Source organism: Pleurodeles waltl, chromosome 11 (genome assembly GCF_031143425.1).
Source record: "Pleurodeles waltl isolate 20211129_DDA chromosome 11, aPleWal1.hap1.20221129, whole genome shotgun sequence".
NCBI classification, from domain to species: domain Eukaryota; kingdom Metazoa; phylum Chordata; class Amphibia; order Caudata; family Salamandridae; genus Pleurodeles; species Pleurodeles waltl.
The window spans coordinates 966,852,851-966,875,903 of record NC_090450.1 but is presented as its reverse complement, the minus strand read 5'-3'; the positions used below and the strand labels follow the sequence as shown (position 1 = coordinate 966,875,903).

General features: G+C 42.5%; 1 protein-coding gene across 1 annotated transcript in view; it reads left to right on the top strand.

Annotated features, from left to right (window-relative positions):
* LOC138266432 (carbonic anhydrase 15-like) overlaps positions 1-10,914 on the top strand; it is a 136,990-nt gene extending 126,076 nt beyond the window's left edge. The window contains exons 6-8 of the mRNA XM_069215192.1: positions 6,853-6,919; positions 8,943-9,109; positions 10,313-10,914. Coding sequence (XP_069071293.1) covers positions 6,853-6,919; positions 8,943-9,109; positions 10,313-10,522 — 444 coding nt within the window. The 3' untranslated portion in view covers positions 10,523-10,914. The remainder of the gene's footprint in view (positions 1-6,852; positions 6,920-8,942; positions 9,110-10,312) is intronic.
* The last annotated feature ends 12,139 nt before the right edge of the window (positions 10,915-23,053 follow it).

Genomic DNA, 23,053 nt, shown 5'->3' with positions numbered 1-23,053 from the left:
ATTTTCTCTTGTTGACACTACCCTCATAAGGGATCCTAGACCTTCATCCTTATTTGAATCTCTCATGGACATAACCTGGTTAAGGGTCTCCCGCATTTCTTGCTGAATACTTTTTTAATCATCTCCTCATCCATTCTTATTTGAGACAATTCAGGCAGATCACTTTCTTGGCTAGAGAAAACTTATAAATAATTGATGAAATATGAATTAAAGCTCTTCTGCCAAAATTTTAGCAGTGCTAGGTAAAACAATAAGGGGTTAAAATAATCCCAATAATTATACTGCAGTAAATATATATATAATTATTCTTGAAATAATAGCTGTTGCGATGGAGAGAGAAACAGCTAATCGAGGCTAAGCTAACTGCCACCGTTACCAAAGAGACACTTGCAGTCTCCGTGTAGCAGTCAATATCAGTCAAACAAGGGCTAAGCTGTTTGCGGACTGTTCTCCTCTAATTTCGGCCAAACGCATCACTTCCCAAAATGGACGCATTGGTCCGATTGCGAGTCAAAGATCGCCTGACTCCTCGAAGAGGAGTGCATCTGATTCGGTGTTCGTGAATGGAAGGTTCTGGCCTGAAGCCTCACCCGCTGCACCGATGTGGGAACGGGAGGACAAGGCACCACCTCTCAATCGGGACCTATGCTCGGAAATCTCTGGGCCGAAAACAGATTCTCCGACAGAGTGCAAGGGCCTGGGGTCTGCCACAGCCCATCTATGCGTTGAGGCAGACCCCAGAGAAAAGACCTTAGCGGAGGTTGAAGCGCCCGCAGGCAAATCCCATCCTCTGCTTTGAATCCGGATGCGCATGAAGGCAGTCTTCACACTCCTCAACTGTAGGAGGCTGGCCTGGGTACCTATGGTACTTACACCTTACACCAGGTCCAGTTATCCCTTATTTGTGAAATGTAGGCAGTATTTAGAAGCCAGGCTCTCAAAAGTAGCTGTAGCTGAGCAGCCAAGGCTTATCTAGGAGACATGCAAAGCTCATGCAATACCACTGTAGTCACACAATACTCACATGCATGAAAGAAAATACAAAAATAAAGATACTTTATTTTGGTGACACAAATGCCAAAAATACCATGGAGACTATACTCCCTTAGGAGATAATTAATACACATATTATATACAGTAGTATGCCGAAACAGGTGTAAAAACAGTTAGAAAAGAGTGCAAATAGTGAAAATCACAATAGTTAGAAATGGGCCTAGGGGAACACAAACCATATACTAAGAAAGTTCACAGAACCTATGAATCTCCTCCCAATATTAAAAAGTTTAATATAATAAAAACATGTATTGAGATCTAGAAATTGAAATAATAGCAATCGAAAACACATTCGCTACCCTTAAGTACATTTTCTATCAATTTATGAAACCTGCTCTGTGCCGCCAGATAGCTGCTAAAAACTTTGCCTCAGCACACGCCACCAGCCCATGGGTGTTTGTACTACAAATCCTAAGGGCCGAACGACGGTCTCTGATGCCCAATGTCTTACAAAGAGGTCTTATCCAATGGGCTCTTTGCGTTTCAAATGCTGGACAGTAGAATAGAAGATGTCTAATAGTTTCTCTAGTGTTACATCCTATCGGGCAAGAATTTGACGAGCTACTAGATTGCTTCCATCTAGCGATAAGATTGCGCACTGGTAAGGATCCCAGTCTAAGTCTTAGATAAAGTGCACGTGCCACTGGGTGTGTAATAGTGTCTAAAAAATGCTCAAACTCATAGTGACACTTGAAAGATAAGAAACTGTCTGCCATACTACCCAACGGGACAGCTGCTAGAGAAAACGTATGTACATTTTCCCAGTATGCGTCCTTCAACATCTGGGGAGCATTTTTTGAAAGGTGCAAGGGTTCCGCCCAGTAGGACCCCAGCCCGAGTTTTAAAAAGCCCCTTTTTACATACTTGCACCATGGGATTATATCAACCTGAGGATCTTGTAAAAGCGCTGATAGCCATGTCCTTTAAGGACACAAATTAAAATGTCAAGGATATACTTTACATACAATACGCTAAGCGCCATCGTAATAAAGGAGATACTTCTCTGCCAGGGACAGCATTTAAAAGAGGCAGAATGTTGTCTAGCTGGACTATTTATACGCTACTGAGGACCAAATCCAAATCCAATATTGGAGCAGTTGCAAAGCTGCAAGATCCATAATTGAGTGCAGGTTTAGGTCCATTCGGATGGGCAAGGTTGGAGAACTAGATGGAACTTTTAACAGGGCTTTAATAAAGAGATTTTCTGCTCTTCCTATATCTTGGAGCTTGACATTCCCCCAGAGCTCAGTGCCATATAAAATACCTGCTCTAGCTTGCACTTTATAAATATCCATTGCGGGTGTGATGGAAAAGGCGGGCGTTTTAGCTGCAAATCTCAAAATGCCTTTTGTTTCAGGGACATAACGGACCTTGACAGGTGTGATGTCCAGTTATGGGAGTTGTCTAACCTGATTTCCAAATAATCAAAATCACTGACACATTCAAGGACCTCACCATCTAGGACCATTTTTTTTTTTGCCTAAATTTTGGGTCACCAAATATCATACATTTAGTTTTGGTGCAGTTTATTTGAAGGCCGTAGTCCTTGCAAAAATCCGAGAATTTTTCCAAAAGCCTAGATAATCCAGAGGCAGTTTGGGATAAGAGCAGGGTGTCATCAGCAAACAGCAGGCATGGTGTCTTGATACCACCCAATTTCGGTGCATCATTTTGGGTATCAAGCAAATATGGGATACATGCATTTATAAAAAGCAAGAAAAGGGTTGGAGCTAACATACATCCCTGTCTAACACCTTTCTGCACGGGAAACTCTATTTATGTGTTTGATGGTTCTATTCTAGAATGTATTTTGTCCTTTATGATGTTAATTCAATTTAAGTGCTGTGTGGAGTAGCGTTGAAGGGATGTATGCATAATGGTAGCCTCCGGTCTTTTCAGCACACCACCTACGCATTTGCTGATTAGTAAATCTACGACACCATTGTTCTGGACACCCAGGTTCCCTCCTAAGTATTGGTGTGCCCATCACACACTGACAACACCCCTTAGTTCTTAAAACAGAAGAAAGACTCGAATCTTGGTGCATTTCAAGCTCTGGGGCTTTCCATTCAATTATTTTGTATACTTACTTTTTCAGTTACTTGCAATAATGTAAAGGAGAAGGTGATGAACAGACCACTGAAAAGCCTCCAGCCTTGGTTCATTGCTTAGATAAATGTCCCATTTGTTAACTGAATAATAGGAAAAATGCCCTAGAACTTCGATGTAACTTAAATCTCATGTGAAAGCTTAGTGGGTTGAGAGTCTGTGGCAGGGATCAGTGTGTCACAGGTTTGAACATCAGTGAGATAGACTTAGAAGTTACCCTTTCAGAGGCTGAGTTAAAAAAGTACCAATATTTCGGTTATTAATGACACCTGCACGAGTGTGAAGTCAGATAGTGTAATCCGTACTGAAGTTGGACCATAATAACGCATTTTGTTAACTCTTTAGATAAAATGTCCTTATAAAAGATATCTCTCACTTGTTGGGCGGTCCTTAGGAGTATGCAAAAATGTACCCTGTAATACTCTTTTCTATACTCTTCCATGCATTTTTGAATTAGCCCCAAAACATCTAACATCAGAATGAGATGGGAAAATTGGGGGAATACTCATATGCAATTAGTACTAATAGAAAGGACTGTGCCCTGTCCCCATTTTTGCTACACAACTAGACGATGGGCAGAAACTTTTGAGACAACTCACCCCCAGTCACAGATCTGGGTTTAATAAATGGTTCTGTTGCTCACCACCTCACCGTAGTTTGGACCCAACCAGTGCTTAATTTGTGCTTGTTTTTTCCGGTACTGAGCACCGGCACTTATTTGTGAGGGCCAGGGCTTATTCTTACGCCTCAAGCATTTGCTGCGAGCAAAAGGCACGTATGTGAAAGACGGAAGAAGGAAAAACTAAAAAGCGTCATAAAGGGAGAAATTAGAAAGTTGCAGGATGAGCTGAAGGGGCAGGGGTGGCCGTAAAGGGATTGAAGAGGCCCGAGACGGCTTCAGGATTACTCTGCTTCAGTATTCAGTGCTGGCAGATTTAATTACAGCACCCTCGTTTTTAAAAGAAGGGCTGTGAGCACCGGCACCTCTTAATTTACAAATTAAGCACTGGACCCAGCCATATGCAAATCAGTCTTGACCCTGCTCCCCATCGGAACAGTCCAACCCGAACTGCCAGACCAGGTCCTCCCTGGACCGGAAACAAGCATCCTGGGACTGGTTTCGGGGTATCACCCCTCATCAGCCAGGTTTGTTTGAATCAAGTGGCTCTTTTGCTAACAGGGAGTTGAATGTTTCAGGGCTGATACACATATGCATGTAAGAGTATGTAAAAGAATACTGCGGAACTATGGGCCTGAGTCGCAAGGGTAAACTTTCACTTTTGTGTACGTTTACCATTTTTTGCAATTCACAAAGGAATTTATAAGTAGTACCTATATGACTGTGCAGTCTGCGCGCTTACTTAAAAAAAAAAAAAAAGATATGCATTCAAAAAAGATACTACTCTTAAAATTATTTTGTGAATTGTAAAAAGTAGTAAAGTTCCACAAAAGTTAAAGTTTACTTTTGTGACTCAGGCGCTATGTTTTATGTAAACCAAAATGCCTTTGTAAGCAGGACCTTTGTTGTTGCAGCTGTGCATGCAATGCACAGCTCAAGTGACAGCTTCCGTTTGTGGCTCTGCAGTGTCACAGGGAGCACAGGAAGTCATGGTGGCGCTGGCTGTGCCAAGTTCACATGTACATCACATGCTGCTACCAGCCTCCATGCAGTGCACTGCCATGGTTAGAGCCGCCCATGTCAAAGGCCCAAGGGAGTGGCAACAGCTGCAATCACCTGTGCTGCACACACACTAATGTCTGCCCAATAATAATGGGCAGATTGCGATTTAAACAGACTTAGGTCCTTAGTTAGTGTTTGGTGTACAGGTACTCTGTCAAAAATGTGGTGATGCCCTCTCTGCTGTATTATGAGTTCATTAGAGTCAATGGCACTTTAAGTGTGGTGCAGAGGGCACAGGCCATGTTTTGATGGAGTAAAGAGAAATGTGACACAAAAGGACATAGATGACCAATGATAGGTAAAGAGTCACAGACTGAGAGCGACAAAGAGAATCTCTCTTTCCCTGTCTCAGACAGTTTTATCTCTCTCTACTTGCCCATCTCTGCCTCTACCTCTCTCTCTCTCTCTCTCTCTGTATTTCTCTGTATGTGTATCTCTCTATTTCTGTTCCCTTCTGTCTCACTTCCTTCCCATATTTTCTTCCCACTTTTTCTCCCTATCTCTCTGTCTTTTTGTTTTTCCCTGTTATTCTCTTCCTTGACTCCTCCCACCCTTCTATGTTTCTTTCTCACCCTGTCTATTCTTATCTTTCTTGTCCCGAACTGTCTATCTTTGACCCTCTCGCCTCAACTCTCCCTGTCTTTCTGTTACTTTGTTTGTTTCTCCCTATCTTTCTATTGTCGTTTCTCTCTTCCTATCTCTGTCGGCCTTTCTTTGTCTTCTTGCCCTGGGCTGTTCTTAATGTATTGTATAAACTGCAAAGTTTTCAGTACTTTATGTCTGTGTATCTTGGGCACTGGACAGTCTCGGTTTGGCCGAATCTGTGGGGACAGGGAGTGTTTGTTTGGTGTTTTCTTTAGTTTCCCTGCATCTACATGGACAGAGTCAGAAAGGACACTGTCGTGAGGGGCGGAGCCAATGGCAGCCTATACAATAGTACCAAAAAAACTATGCTTCCAAAGAAACAGGGACAAATGTGACAGTAGAGATGCTCTGGCTTACTTAATTGGTTGCCGACTGTATTCAAAGATAAAGGAGTGGAATACGTGCTGGTTTCAGTGGTGTGAGAAAGATAGGGCCTCTGATGGGGTGGTGTCCTAAAAATAACCCTACCAAGTTTCCCAGGTCCATGGGTGATGTGTTGCCCCAGTCCAGGTTTTTCCTTTGACTTCTGGGACTTGTAGTCTTGTTTATTCCATTATAAAACAGAACTACAAGTCCCAGAATTCAAAGGAAAAAATCTAGACTGGAGCAGCGCACCACCCCTGGACCTGGTAAATGTGGCAACTATTGAACAGTAATTAAGAGCCATATATATGAGTTGTGGCCTCTGTAATCAAGGGTGTGTCCTTATTGAGGTGGCGTATAGTCACACTGGCCTCATTCTGCATGGCCCTTTTCTTCATTCTGATCTGGCTTCTCCCCATGGATCATCTGTTCTTTCTCAACATCCTCCTCCAGGCCTTCCTTCCAATCTTCTCCTCCTCACCACTTACCTGGTCCTCCTCACCTTGATTCTTCTTGATCGCTTTTGGCCCTATTCTCTTCCTCTTTCTCCTACTCCCAATCCACGCTTCTTCCACTTGATTTTCCTTTTTGGTAATCTTCCTAGTTAGTTACTGTTCTGGGTCCTGGTCCTCCCCATAATCCTAGTTCTCCCCTGCATCCTGGTACCGTTGCTTTGGTCCTCCTCTGACTCCTGGTCCATGTCCTCTTTCTGATCCTCAGGGTCTTCTGCCTGATATTCTTCTTCTGGTTCTCCTTCTGGTCCTCATCCTTCTATTCCTGGTCCTATTTCTCATCCTCATGTTCTTTATGCTGGCCTTAGCTGGTCCTCCTGGTCCTGGCCTCCCTGCTCCTTCTGATCATGAATGTCTTATGACTCCAGGATGACCTTAAAGACGCCTGAGCGATATCAGAGACACCTAGGTGGCCTCGTTGACACTAGGCCATGCTCTACTTTTCTCTTCTGAGCTCTAAGTCTTATCATTGCTGTTTCCTCTGTGCAGGTGGTGGAGACTGATAACACAAATTATAACACCCTAGTAGCTGCCATGAAGAACGTGTCCCTTGAAGGTAAGAGTTTGGTAACCTAGGGCCATTGACACAGAATGGGAAAAACCCTTTGCTATATCTGGCCCCTAGTTCCATTGTTACATACCGGTACATGCCGAGCCCAAGAGACCATACCAATGATGACTGTTTGCTTTCCAACCTAAGGATAACAGAACATAACATAATGTAATGTGACATTGGCATTTCAGTTCAGATGAAGAGGAGAGTGGCAGAAAGCAGAGTAGAAAATGTTAGATGATATAATGGAACCGGAGATAAGATCTTGAATCATTGGAAAGGAATTGACAGTGCTTAATTTGTGCTGGTGGTTTCCGGTGCTTGGCATAGGCACTTAACGGTCAACACTGGCACTTATGACATTCTCCCACATGGTGGCACTGTCAGTCAAATTTAGAGATGAGCAAAACAGCTGTTTTGTTAATTTAATAAGCAATAAAACTGACCAATACCTACAGCGCAGGCCTTTTTTTAAATTTTTTAAATAGCTTTAGGAACCTAGAATTTTGACACTTACAAGAGCTGGCAGGGAGAACAGGGGGTTCAGGCTGCAGTAGCCTCCTGACGAGGGCCTTAGCACTTTTTTTTTTTTTTTTTAAATGAAACACTAGGAATAGGGATTTACCAAGGAGCAAAGAGTGCTTAATAAGCAATGCATTCTAGGGTCTAAATGCTTGAGTTGGAAAAAGTAAAAGAGGAAATGAGGCGTGGGCTAGTCAGAGTAACAGGATCCCAGTGGGGAGACCGAGAGCATCAACCGGAGGGAGCGACAGGAACAGGGAATGTTGGAGGCCTGAGGAATAAGTAATGATGTGAATTATATTCATGGCGAGAAGAAATGAAATGATTGCGCAAGAAGGAGAAGAAAAGATGAAGGAGGTAAGGTGGAACCAGGCATAGCAAATAATGGGAGAGCCAGAGACAGACAGTGATAAAATAGATATGCACTGAAAGCAGTGATGAAGACAAACAGATGCCACAACACTTTCTCATGACAGGAAATGACGAGGAGCAAGGTACCGGAAGTAACGACGTGTCAAGAAGAGGAAGTTATGTATAAGCCAGCGGCAGGGCCTAGTGGAAGCAAAGAGCTGTAAAGTGCTGGAAATTCAAGACATAATAAAAGATACATAAAAATGGACAGGAATTGATGGATGACCCAAGGTCACGAAATAATGGAGGAGCATAAAACGTAAAGCAACAGAGAATCCTGGGCCAGGTACAGGAAGTAATGATCCAATTGGGAATGTGAAATAATGGATTAGATATGGATATGATGTGGTTATATAGCCAGAGACGGTAGGTAAAGTTAGAACAAGGGGAGGAGAAGCAGGTGGCAAGAGGTAGCCGCAGGAAGTGATGTAGGAAAGAGCAACAGGAAGTGATGTAGAAGTCCACCACAGGGAGAGATGTCATGGGTGGAAGCCTAGACTGTATCCCCAGGACATCAACAAAGGTCCCAGAAGAGGCTGTATGACCAGCTTTCTTTGCGCTGGGACTACCATGGTACCCAGGAGATGGACTGTTGCCTTTGGCGATGGATGGATAGTCAGAGGGTGGATTAGTGACGTCATTGGCGTCCAGGGGCACCTGCACATACGTGCTACCATAAAAAGATGTTTTAGCAATTCTTTGAACGAAGTTTTTTCAACATCTCTCGCTTTCACCTTCTTTACCCCCCAAACGAATCTGGTATGTGATGCCCTGGATACATGACACACAGAACATGATTGTTAGGACGTTTTACTGACTTGTTTATGTCTTTATTACTAACCTTGAGCTTCCCTCTCTTTATGTATCTATATTTGTCATGCTCAAGACTTGAGACAAATACAAAGGCACAGAAAAAAAACAAATGGGGATATAGAGAGGTCTCCTTTTGCTTGTTTAGCCTGTAAAAGTTTCTTTACTTTCTTGATTTGCCAATATATTTCTACCTGGCCTTTTTATGCCACCTATTCAGCCCTCCACTCTCTCACTCTCCTTTTGCCCATTGCCTTATCCTGTTTGTTCTTCCCTCGTGCAGGAGAGTTTGTAGAACTGGCCTCCACCTTTCGCCTGGATAGCCTACTCCCCAGGGCAGACAAGCTTTCGAGGTATTACCGCTACCAGGGCTCTCTAACCACACCTGACTGCTCGGAGGCCGTGACTTGGACAGTACTGGAAGAACCAGTTAACATCAGTCGTGCACAGGTATGAGCCCGATATCACCCCCATTGCAACCAACCACATTGTGAACGAGGTGGAGGGCGGACCCAGGATCGAGCAATCTTAAGACCAGGGACGTGGGCACTGATGGGGCACACTCCTGTGAATGAAGCCAGGTTTTGAGGACCGAATAATGTTCTCTTGAAGAGAACGAGAATTAGTGAAGTTCTTGTGAAGAGGATGAGCGAGTAATAGGGAATGAGTGTGCCTCCAGTGAGATCCAAAAAGTTTGGGAAGGTGAATGGGTTTGGCCCATCTGGATCGTAAGAGCCAGTGATGGAATTTGTGAGACTCGGGGGAAGTGTGTACAATTGTGCTTCTACTGTGCAGTGTCAGAGGCAAAGCCTGAGTGATGGTGCAAAGGCTGCAGGTATTCTCTAATTTCTAAATACCAGGCTTGCTCCATCATGGCTGCCCTTACAAGGCATAACGTAAACGACCATAGCCAGTGCTTAATTTGTGCTTGTTGTTTCCGGTGCTGAGCACTGGCACTTATTTTTGAGGGCCGGGGCTTATTCTTTAGCCTCAAGCATTTGCTGCGAGCAAAAGACACATATGGGACAGACGGAGGAAGGGAAAAACTAAAAAGCGTCACAAAGGGAGAAAGTAGAAAGCTGCTAGAGTGAGCTGAAGGGGCAGGGAGTGGCTTTAAATGGATTGAAGAGGCCCAAGATGTCTTCAGGATTGCACCGCCTCAGTATTCCGTGTTCACACATTTAATTGCAGCAGCCATGTGTTTAAGAGGAGGGCTTTGGGCACAGGCACCTTTTTATTTACAAACTAAGCACTGACCATAGCATGTAAGATGGTAAAGTCACAATTCATGACTGGGTAGGAGGGCTAGAGCAAAGAAACTACTTTGCCAGGCAGGACCATTTTGGAGGCAGAAGAATTGCAAATAGGCTCTGTATTGCTCTACAGCAGTAGTTCCAACCTGTGGTCCGGAGACCCCTGGGGTTCCGCAAAAAGCCTCCTCAGGCGAGCCGCAACTGCTTAGAAAATTAAATAATATTAACAGATTAGGTCCCCAGCTTTTTGTAGTGACTCATTGGAGGGGTCCCTGGATTCCAGTAATGATTTAGTGGGGCTCCACAGAGGTCAAAAGGTTGGGAACCAATGCTCCAAAGGACAAGTCTGTCCTTTGTGTTGCATGACAAATGACCCATTTATCTTCTCCCGCCAATACAGCTTGACATCTTCGTAGACACCGCCCACTTCTCCGCCGCTGGGGAAGCAAGACAGAAGATGACCAACAACTTTCGACCACCACAACCCCTGAAAAGCAGGAAGGTCTCCGCCTCCAGAGACGCAACAGTAAACCGGGGGGCCATGTCAAACACCAGCGTATTTGCCTTGCTTGTCCTGCTCCTGATTGGCCAGCACATGGTCTATACCTGAAGACTTCTCCCAAGCCCACCCTCCAGGATGGCTTTATTGATTATAAACTGTGTCTTACTGTGATCGTACCTGCACTTCCGCACTGTGATTCTGCCTGTAACGCACTGGAAATGATTGAATGTAAATGATGTGCGTAATATTATCGATTAACACTGACAAAGAAGTTTAGTTTGTCAACGGGGGAGGGGAACGATTTTCAGGAATCAGGGGATAGCTTTTATAAATTAAAAATTCTTGTTATGCAAGTGATGATGCTAATGAAAATATTTGATGATTCACATGTAACACTTTTTCCTTGTCGAAAATTTTTTCTCTCTGTATATACGCACACAAATATAATATTTAAAAAATACTTTGCGAAAATCAATTAAATCTTTAGTGTTTTTACCTATTGTATTGGATATCGTCTTTCTTCCATTCTTTTCAACAGAAGTTAGCTCACTCTGCCTCCAGTGGCCTTTAGTGAGAACTACAACTAGAAAAAATACTGTTCCCCCGATTGGATACATTTCATCGAAAAATCGGTTAATAGGTATGTAGTTCGATTAATATTTCTAAAACTTATCTCTATGAAACTTGTCACCGTACACTACTGCTTTATGTGGGACAAATAAGGTTCTAGGTTGCCACAAAATGAATGAAATAAAAAGCTTAAGTAGGGGACTCGTAAAAGAAGTGTGGTGGCCTATGTAATTACTTTATATGGTTAGAATTATGTGCTTTGATAAATTCCTAAACAGAACCTTCCTTTTCAGAGAGAAGAAATGAGATAGCTGAATTTGGGTTTTAATTACCTAGGGCCTGATTTAGGCCTTGGCCGAGGGAATTCACCGTCACAAACGTGGCAGATATCCAGTCCACCTTATTACGATCTCCATAGGATATAATGGGATTGTAATAAGGTGGATGGGATATCTGTCACGTTTGTGATGGAGTATTCCCCTCCCGCGAGACCTAAATCAGGCTCATTGTCGTTTAAATGACATTAAACAGAGTTTGGCATGCGCTCTTGTAACGTAGAGGGAACTAGCAAACCTATGTGGTAGACTTCGATATTTGATCATTTTTGTTGTTTTGAAATGTAGTACTAATGAAAAAAAAAAAATATATATATATATATATATATATATATATATATATATATATATATATCAATGAATATCTATACACTAATGAATATACATATATATATATATATCGAATGGTCTGAAAATAATTATAGGTTGCGCGCAATCCACTGATGGTGCTAATGACGGAGGAGACCAACCTTGGTTAAAATCAATTTTGACTAAATATTCATCGCACTCCAAGAGGTTTTCTGAAACTCTATTTTATTGTGACAGCAACCAACATATGTACCTAGACAGCCCTAAAATTGATATTCAAAAATTGTGTATATGTGTGTACGGATATGTGCACCCGTGTCACCTCTATCAAAAAGTGTACCATAAAACCCACTCATTGCAATTAAAATACATTAAAATAAAACTAACAAAGATACCTATCCAGCAATTACAATTAACCTAGATGTACATTAATTCATTGTGTCACCAAATTGGGCAGAAAGTTAGATCTTGCTTGCTATGCAGATTGTGCTGTTTTGTGAATTGGTGTAAATCCATTCAGTAGATTTGGAGTTATTTAAGGTTAAATCATATGGATATATAGGGACTCAGAGGACCCGCGGATCTGGATCTGTGGATCTGTTGTCAGCTCCCCAGATCTGTGGGGTAAAGCAAGACCCTGATTGTCTGGCTGCAACTTGATAGGAAAGTTGTGCCTGCCATTTTGTTCATCACGTCAGCTGGGGTGTGGGAAAAATAAGAGTGCAAAAACACAGAAATGGTCAGGATACAGGTATCCTGACCCCTAGGGACACAAAGAGGGGTCGGACCCCTCATGGGCAAAAAATTATCTTTTTTTTGTCCGATCTACGGATCCACACAGTGGATCCACGGATCCAGAAGAAAATTGAAAAAAACAAACCACCCACTGCATCCAACCTAATGCTGCATGCAGCCGAAGACCATGTGCAGCTTGGGATTGGGTGAATCCATGCCCCGTGGACTGGCACATCCTGAAGGCTTAATTCACTATGACTTGGGGAGGTGGGGGGCATGCAGCCCCCCGGAAAACCCGGGGACCACCATCATCTCCTTGGGGCTAATCAAAGTATGAATGCGGGGGTCCTCTTTCATTTATTGAAGGCTAGGCCCCGGAGAATGGAGTCCTAGGGCAGAGGTGGGCCTAGGAAGGGGGGATGTATGCCTTCCCCATGGAATTGTAGTCAAAGTCTGGGTAGAGCATGGGGTTGGGTGGCCAGGGGGTTGGCCACAGGGACTGGCCCACAGGCCGGGCCCTGTGGCCAACCACCACCATGCATGACCAAAGGCTGCACATGGCTTTGGTTGTATTAACGTATAGTAATGAAAATTACATTACATTAAAAAAACTTAGAAATTCACTGCAAAAGCCAAAGGTTACAGGGATGTTATAGTTAGAAAATAGAATTTAAAAAAAACATAGAAATTCACCTTAAAAAACAAAGGTTATAGACACATTATAGTTAGGCTCACATTTTAAATGCACAAAACCATAGAAATTCACCTATTTTATTTAGAGTTATCTTAAGTAACTATAACTCGTGCCCTAGCCATGCACTGCTAATTACCCCACAAATTACAGCACTCATGACATCTTTGATAATATCACTGTTGATAGCAATATAATATCTGCAGTAACATTTTTGACAAAAAAATGTCATGGCAGGGGTGCGAGTTATAGTTATCTTACGGCATAAGTTATAGGGCCAGATGTATCATTCTTTACAATAACGATTACCAAATTGCGATTTTTTTGCAAATCACAATTAAGTAATCGCTATTTGAATGTATGAAACTCTAGGAGTTTCATAGAGTGATTTGCAAGGGCTTGCAAATTGACCTACCTCATTAATATTTATGAGGTAGTTCGCATCTGCAACCCACTGCGAATGGCTACAATCACAGGGATGGTGGCCTGCTGAGCTCAGCAGACCACCATGTCTGAGATTGCTTTTCAATAAAGCAATTTTTTTAAAAATGCCACCTGTTTTCCTTAAAGGAAAACGGGATACGTTTAAAAAAGAAAAATTAAAAGTTTTCTTTTCATTTTTTAAGAGTAGGCAGTGGTCCGTGGGGCCACTGCCTGCTCCTAAAAAATGTTTTCGCATGCATTCACATTGCGAATGGTTTACCACCAATTTGAAACTGGTAGTAACTGTGATTGTTTTGCAACCACATTCATGGTCACAAAACAATCATACATACCTCTGCGTTTCGGTATTGGGAAGGGCACCCTTGACACGCCCCTTCCTAATACCGAATCAGTATGTAGTCGCAAATCCAATTTGTGATTAGATAACAAGTTACCGAACCGCAAATTGGACTTGTTACATACCAAAATGCATTTTTGCGATCGCAAAAAATGTTTGATACATCTGGCCCATAGTTACTTGAGATAACTCTAACTACAATTGGTGATTTTCTGTGGTTTTGTACGTTTAAAATGTGTGCCTAACTACAACATCCCTGTAACCCTTTGGTTGTTTAAGTGAATTTATATATATATGCATGTAAGTGTGTATGTATGTATCTATATATGTATTCACTGAAAAAACAAAGATTACAGGGACGTTAAAGTTAGGAAATAGAATTTTTTTAAAAACTAAGAAATTTCCGCAAAAAAACAAAGATTACAGGGGCGTTATAGTGAGGCTCACATTCCGTCCAGTGGTTTTGGCGCTATCGCTGTTCAATTTTTCTTATGGGAATTAACATTTGAAATGATCCAAATTTCATCCCCCCTTTATCTCGGCCCCTGCTTCACAGATCACCCCAAAACTTTCCAGACAGCAGCTCACATGACTGTCAAATTTTGGGGCAAATTTTGTGAAGATTTGCCAAGCGGCGCCAAAGATATAGGTAAGCAAAAAACTACTTTTTCTATAGAAAATAGGTTCGAACTATAACTACCTGGTGATGACCGCCACTAGGTAATATATGTATAAATATATATATATATATATATATATATATATATATATATATATATATATATATATATATATAAAACAAGCAAAATATCAAAGTACCTCCATGTAAACAGAAACTCAGGATGAGGAAGTGCCCACCAAAAGTGTTTACTGAAATAAACACTTTTGGTGGTCACTTCCTCATCCTGAGTGCTCCTGTTCATGTTTACACTGAGGTACTTTGATTTTTTTTATGTATCTATTTATATCTATCTATAGCTCTACCTGTATTACCTAGTGGTTGTCGCCACTAGGTAGTTATAGTTAGGACCAAGTTTCTATAGAAAAAGCACTGCTTGATGAATCTTCACAAAATGTTCCTAAATAATTTGACAGTCACATCAGCTATTGTCTGGAAAGTTTGGGGGTAATCCGTCCAGCAGGGACCAAGGAAAAGTGAGTGTGGGGGGGTAAAAAAGGTGCGTTTCCAATGTTAATTCCCGTAGGGATTTTGAACCAGTTTACAACCTGAACCACTGGACCGAATTACACCAAATTTGTCAGAAAGGTAACTTTTGGTCCAGAAAGCGCCTTTCTGGATTTTGGTGTAAATATTTTCAGTAGTTTTTGAGAAATTAAAGAAAATCCAAATGTGTATATATAGGAATGCAAAGGCTCTGCAAACCCTCCCAATCTTGTGCTGAGATCTGATTGGCTGACAACACTTGTACAAGGAAGTGTGGGCAGCCATATTTGGACTCGACTTCAGCCAAGTCCCAGAAAAAAAGTAAAAAAATAAGAAAAGGGACCAGGGTAAAGACACCCTGACCCCACAGCTCAGGTGCTTGAGTCCCAGAGGGATCCCCTAGGGCTTATAAAGCATTTGTTAAAACATTTTCAGTGCAGATCTGCCAAAAAAAAAAAAAAAAAACGGGTTCCTACTGGAGTCCCAGAGGGACCCCCTAGGGCTTATAAAGTAATTTTTAAAAAACAATTAAGGGCAGATCTGCCTAAAATAAAAATAAAAAGGCACAGGCTCCAGCGCTTGTTTTGTAAACAGCACCCAGGTGGGTCAGGTCCTGGGGCAATTAAAGTTTGCATGGGGGGCGCCTGCCTCCACCCCCGCAGCCCTGGGGACCATCACCTCCCTGGGGCTTTAAGCAAATATAAGTTGTGGGCTACTCGGCCCCACCGCAGCCCTGGGGCTTTAAACTAATATGATGCGGGGGCCATGTGCCCCCCCAGCCCGGGGACCACCACCTCCCTGGGCAATGCTCGTTGGAGGGGGGCTGTGCAGCTCCCCTCGGGGAGCTAGTATTTGTCCTAGGTACCGCCACCCCCCAAGGGCCAGCTCCTGCTATGTGCTGGGGGGCACGTGTTATAGTTACCTTAGGGCATGAGTTATAGTTACTTGAGACAACTCTAACTATAACAGGTGAATTTCTATGGTTTTGTACGTTTAAAATGTGAGCCTAACTATAACGTCCCTGTAATCTTTTGTTTTTCAAGTGAATATTTATACACACACGCACACACTATATATATATAATCATATTTTAAAAACTGTTTTGAAATCTGTGGTAGCCCATTTAGTGTGGCTGTTTATTCAAACACCACATGGCCTCTGGTTTTTATAAGCTGTCTTGCTGTCCGTGGGATGTGTTCTATGCAGGTGTGATTAAAGAATATTGGAATGGTGTGACGTGCTCATCTCCATTCCATGTCTGCACACATCAGCTTGCTCTTGGGCAGTGGACATCTTCCAAGGCAGTGGCCCTGCTCCATAATGCTGCGCTGGCTGCAGAAATCATTGTGTGTAATTTGCATCATTGTGTGTATTTGCAGGTCACAGATTTGATTGCCCTCATAATAGGTTTGTTACACGTTGTTACTTCATTTTTTCACTGAGAAATAGCATAATTTCCTTTCTAACACATCTAATTGCTTTACTTCACAATTCTAGTGTGTTCTTTGAAATTAATTAGGTGCAGGGTTACTGTGAAAAGCAACACTTCTTTTTTTATATTTTGAAAAGATAAAATAAAAATAACTTTTATAATCGTCAACATGCCTTAAATACTATTCCAACTGGAACACTAAACACTACTATTCCCTGAACCATAAAAAACCCTTTAATGCTACTCTTTCATGAGCCATATAAACTCCTTATTAACCCTCAACCTGCCCTTCCATGAATCCTGAAACCATTAACTCCCCCTCAATGCTACCCATCCCTGAACCCTACAAACCTTTACCATCCCTTAATGTCACAGGGAGTCTGCTTTTGTCACAGTCTGCACGTCTCTTACCACCCTAGGCTGAAGAACTTGAAGGAACACCTGGTCTTTTACTAGTTCTGGACTTGCAAAGATAGGAGCGAGCCTTTCTAGTAGCCACAGTGCTGCTGACTGGAAAAGACGCCAAGGCAGACCGTAGCCTCCAGAAGGAGTCCCAGAGGAAAAACCCCAAAATTGGGAAAAAACCTCTTCCACACAGGAACTCCTGAAAAAGAGGAAAAAAACAATGAAAAAAGGGAAAAATGGAATATAATCTTGCAGGAAGAAACAGGAGCACAGAGAAAATGGAAAACAGGAGTGAGGATCACCACCAAAACAGGAGTGTTTGCAACGCAAGGAAGAAAGGAACTGCAGTGCTTATATACCAGAAAACAGGAAGTGACACAACAGGAAGAAATTACGACACCATCTTGGATTGGGAAAGACCATTTAGAAATGAATAGGAAAAATGACCAAATAGAAAAGGAAAAGGAAAAAGGCATTCTGGGAAGAAGAACACCAAGGAAGAAGACAATATGGAGACCAAGAAGAAAGAAGAAACGAAGACAGAAGAAAAAGAAAAAGGAGGAAAGAAGAGGAAAGACCCAAGGAGGTGAGTAGAGGGAAAATCAGGGAGGCTGTCAGGGGCTGCGGCGTGACCCAGAGCACAAAATGTGCCTCCTGGGCCTCACTGCAGCAAAATGAACACAGAAAAACAGGCCGCGGCAGTGCTAGCATCCCGAAATGCAGACTGCCGGCCAGACCATGGTCCCATAGAGAGACGCCATGGTAGTTCGCTGCGTCACTGTAGGCTCTCTTCCCCAGGCCCCCAGGCTTGTCAGGAAAAAGAGAGAAGAAAGTGCAAACCAAACGGGGTGCATTAACTGAGGAAGCATCTTCGCATGAACAGTCACTGAGGGAATAACTTTTCCAGTGAATCAGGAATTGTAGCTTGTTCCGAAAGATACGTGAATCACAGATTTCCTGTACCTCATATTCAGGATGGCCATCCACAGAAAGAGGAGTAGGACATTGAAAACGCCTATGGTGAGGATCAGGAACAAAAGGCTTAAGCTGTGTGACAAGAAAAACTGGATGAACTTTCCAAGTCTGGGGTAAACATAGCCAAACAGCAATAGTATTCAATAACTGAAGTATTCAAAAAGGACCATAAAAGCGGGGTTTGAACTTGTTTTGAGAAAAACGAAAAGGCAGAAATTTAGACAAAAAACACACTTTGTCTCCCGGTTGGTAAGATGGTGCCACTCGATGTCGGCTATCAGTCTTTCTTTTCATAGTTTGTTTAGAATCCGAAAGAGCAGTACGGATCAGGTCCTGAATATGGCAGAGTCATCATGAAAATGATGTAACCACAGGAACAGAAGGCAGCACATGAGGACTAGTGGCAAATGTCTTTGGATGGAAGCCATAGGTGCAATAAAAAGGTGTTGATCCTGTTGCACTACGCACATTATTATTATGAGAAAACTCAGCTAAAGAAAGGAAATACGACCAGTTACTTTCAGTGGCATTACAGAAACAAAGTAAATACTGTTGGAGTTCCTGATTCAAGTGTTCGGTTTGACCGTTAGTTTGTGGATAAAATCCTGATGCAAGGGAGTCATCAATATGCAGTAAGGTATAAAAACCCTTCCACAAACCTGACATGTAGTGGGGTCCCCGGTATGAAATGATTACTTGTGGAAGGCCATGTAGGCGAAAGATATCTTGCATTAATATATGACTCATTTCTTTGGCTGTAGGCAATTTCTTTAAGGCTGTGAAATGTGCCATCTTAGTAAAGGAATCAGCGGTTACCATGGTGACATGATTCCCTGAAGAAGAAGGTAATGAACATGTGAAATCTGTAGATAGGGTGTGCCATGGAGCAGAGCGAACAGGCAGGGGCATCAATAGTCCTGCTGGCTTGGTCCGAGGTACCTTAGTTTGGGCACATACAGGACATGATTTTTCATAGGATTCGGCATCAGTCTTAAGAGTAGGCCACCAAAAAGAACGTACGAGCAACTTCTGTGTCTTTTTAATTCCATGATGTCCAGCTACAGAAGAATCATGGCACATCTGTAAAGCCTGAGTCTGTACTTTCTTGGTTGGCAAAAATAGTAAGTTTTGATAATAGAAGTAGTCCTGATCCTTTTGTAATTGAGGACTCAAAGTATTCCATTCTTCAAGTGGAACATACAGGTATTCTGACTTAACATGATCAAGAAAGGACTGAGCAACCCCGATGATTCAACTGAATTCTATTATATTTGGAGAGGAAGTGGTAGCACTTTCTGGATAATGACAGGATAATGCATCAGCTACTAATTTCTGGGATCCGGGAATGTAGGTCACAATGAAGTCATATTGGCTGAAAAAGAAAGCCCATCTTGCCTGATGGCTATTTCGACATTGGAAATTTCAGAGACATTGGAAATTACGATGATCAGTTCCTGCTTCAAACAGTTCTTTGGTACCATTAAGAAATGTCTCCATTCTTTACAGGCAGCCTTGAGAGCAAGTAATTCCCGTTCTAACACAGAATAATTGCGTTCGGCTTCTGTTAGTATGTGGGATTAGTAAAAGATAGGATGTTCCAAGCCATTGTCTTCTTGTTTCTGAAGCAAGACTGCACCAATTGCTCTCTCAGAGGCGTCAGTGACTACTATAAACTTCTAAGTAGTATCCGGGTGTCATAAGATAGGAGCTGCGGTAAAGGCCCGTTTCAGATTTTGAAAGGCCATTTCAGTACTGTCAGTCCAGACACATCCCTTCTTCAGATTTTATCCCTTGATGGTCTGGGTGATAAAACTTTGTTGATGGGCAAAGTCTTGTATGAATTGCCAACAGAAGTTGGAGAGACCTAGGAAGCATTGGGTTTCCTTAACAGAAGAGAGAGAGGGCCAATCCAAAATGGCTTGTACTTTGTCTGAATCCATAGCTATTCCAGTCTGATTGATGCAGAATCCAAGATACAGTACTCTAGTCTTGTTAAATTCACATTTTTTCAGGTTTACAGTATAGCTGATTCTGTCTGAGTCTTTCCAAAACCTGAAGTACCTGCTCAGTATGCTGTTCAGGTATACGAGAATATATTAGGATTTCGTCCAGATAAATCACCACACTGTGATTCAATAAGTCAGAAAAAACGGAGTCCATGAATCGTTGAAATATGGAGGGTGCATTGGTTAAACCCAAAGGCATGACTCAGTATTCATAATGACCAGATGGAGTACAAAAGCTGTTTTTCATTCATCTCCTTCTTTGGCAAGTAAGAGATGTTAGGCACCCCTCAAATCCAATTTTGTATACCTCTTGGCACCTTGGACGGTGTCAAGTAGATCCCTAATAAGGGGTAAGAGATATCGATCCTTGATGGTTATTTTATTGAGTCCGCGAAAGTCAACACAGGGACGCAGATCTTTTGTTTTCTTTGGAACAAAGAAAAGAGGAGCCCCTGCAGGAGATGAAGAGGGGACGATTAAACCATACTGTATATTATCATCTAGGTATTCTTTAAGTACCTTCTTTTCTTGTTCAGTCAACGAATACATCCGTCCAAAGGGAACCTCTTCTCCCGGAATGGCGCAGTCATAGACCCGATGAGGAGGTAAAACAGGTTTGCAAGGCTTCTGGGATACGTCACAGTATTCTTGGTAACAACTTGGTACTCCCTGTATCATGTTGATAAAGCAGCTCGTATCTTTGGAAGAAAGAATTAAACCTTTTGGAGACCAATAAGAGTTCCTAGAGTAACAGTTCTGTTGGCAAAACTGTGATGATAAAGATATTGGTCTTGTTTACCAATTGATATATGGGTTATGCAGAGTTAACCAAGGAATTCCTAATATCATGGTATGATTTGGAGAGGATATTAGATCAAAGGTAATGTGTTCCTGGTGTCTCCTAAAACACAGACAGGGAGTGGGCGTAGAATCCACCACTGGTCCTGAGGTTAAAGGAGACCCATTAACTGTGTGGACTTGTTTTGGTATTTCTTTAGGAACTCGTGGTATACCTCTTTCTTTGGCCCAAGTCTCATCCAAATATATACCGCTGGCTCCACAATCCAATAAAGCAAAAACCTGCTCTTCTTCACTATGGGAACACCGTACTGTAACAGACAGTATAAACAGAGCAGAGATATTCTCTGTGGAGGAACATATTGAAGGTAAGTCTACACCTCCCGTCCCCTTCCTCCTCACAAAGGGCAGGAGCTGGCGTTTCCCGAAAGTCTGGAAGGACGGACAGGACACATCCGGATCAAGTGACCAGCTTTGCCACAATATAGACAAAGGCCCTTTTGTCGCCGATCCTCTCTTTCTGAGTCAGATAAAGGAACAAGGACTAGATCTATCTGCATGGGTTCTTCTCCTGTAGACTTATTTGCCTCATGATGGACTTCGTCAGAACGACGAGTTGTGGAACAGGGTATCCAAACTGATACTGTAAGCGAGTCTTTCACCTTTCCATCTTCCTGCAACCTATACTCTATATTCAATGCTTGATCCATCAGTTCTTTCAGAGATCTAAATTGAGTAGAATGCACCAATTCATCTTTTATCTCTTCTCGAAGTCCTCGGCGAAACAGGGTTACAAAAGTGTGTTCCACCCAAGTGGTCTCAGCTGCTAGCTGTTTAAATCAGGTTATGTATTGTAATACATCCTGATTGCCTTGCTGTATGTCACATAATGCTTCTTCAGCAGCTGCCTCCAACCCTGGTCGTTCAAACATATGCTTAAAGAGGTTAAGAAAGGCAGGATAATTAGCTAATACAGGATCCTCAGCTGAGACCAAGGTGGTCGCCCAAGCTAGTGCAGGGCCAGACAAGGCACTGATCAAACAACCCACCTTGGCTTTGTCAGATGAGAATTGTAAAGATCGAAAGGCAAAGAAGACTGTCAAAAGGTCCAGAAATTCCTTTACTTTATGTGGATCTCCAGAATATCGGGGTGTTGAGGTAGACACAGGAGGTATATCCACAGGTCGAGAAGACAAGGCTTGCCGCAGTGAGGTATTCTCTGCCTGCAGTTGTAAATCTTGAGCTTGTTGTTGCACAGTATGGAGCATGGATTGTGCATTTTCTACTACCTCATCCTGTGGTCCCTCCATGGTCTTCACGCAACGCTGATTCTTTTGACATTGCAATCTGTCACGGTCTGCACGTCTCTTACCACTGTAAGGTGAAGAACTTGAAGGAACACCTGGTCTTTTACTGGTTCTGGACTTGCCAAGACAGGGGTGACCCTTTCTAGTAGCCACAGTGCTGCTGACTGGAAAAGACGCCAAGGCAGACCGTAGCCTCCAGAAGGAGTCCCAGAGGAAAAACCCCAAAATTCTGAGAAAACCTCTACCACAGGAATTCCTGAAATAGAGGAAAAATCAATCAAAAAAGGGAAAAAAATATAGTATAATCTTGCAGGAAGAAGCAGGAGTGTAGTGTGGTTAGTTTTACGTATCCTTTGCGCGTTAGCTTCAGGCTTTAGGCCTTTGTGCACTTTGCCCTGGATGTATTTTATTCATTTGCTGGCAGCTTAGAGCCTCTGTGCACTTTGCTCTAAATGCTTTTTATTAGGCTTCGTACTGTTATTTTTCAAATAGCCAGTTCTACGGTTTTGTTTTTTATTCATATCACACTGTTTAGCCTACTTCAGCACTGGAGTTCTCCATAACACATTCACTCTGTGCTTCAGTCAAGGATACAGTCTGGTACATTGCCGATAGACGTGGTAGGAGTTTAGACTTGGCATTCCTGCGTAGGGACATTTTGTGATCACGCTGACATGTTAGTTATAAAATCACTTCCTTGTCCCAATACACGCAAGAGGGAGATTCCAACCAGGGAACCACAACTAGACGCTGACTGCCTCGTTGCAGATGCTGAACCAAGATCACAGGCCTTTTCTCAGGTATGAGGGCTGATGTCTCCCCGGTGATTCAGAAAGGCAAGTTGGAAGCTTAACATGCTGTGCTCGAAATAGATCAAGCAGAGGGAGAGTAGAAACTAATAGACACGATGATAGCTTTGTTCTTATGTTTTACTCTCCTGGTGACTATTTCAATCCTACTGTGTTGTATGGTTCTGGTTATTGCGGCTCACGCCTTAGTATCTAAAATACAGTCGTTTTATTAAAACATTATATAAAACCTATACTGTCTTTGTCATTTGTACATGAGATCATACTGTAAATGAGAGAGTTGGTTTGGATCTGAGTGACCACGACTTCCCTGAGAAGTTC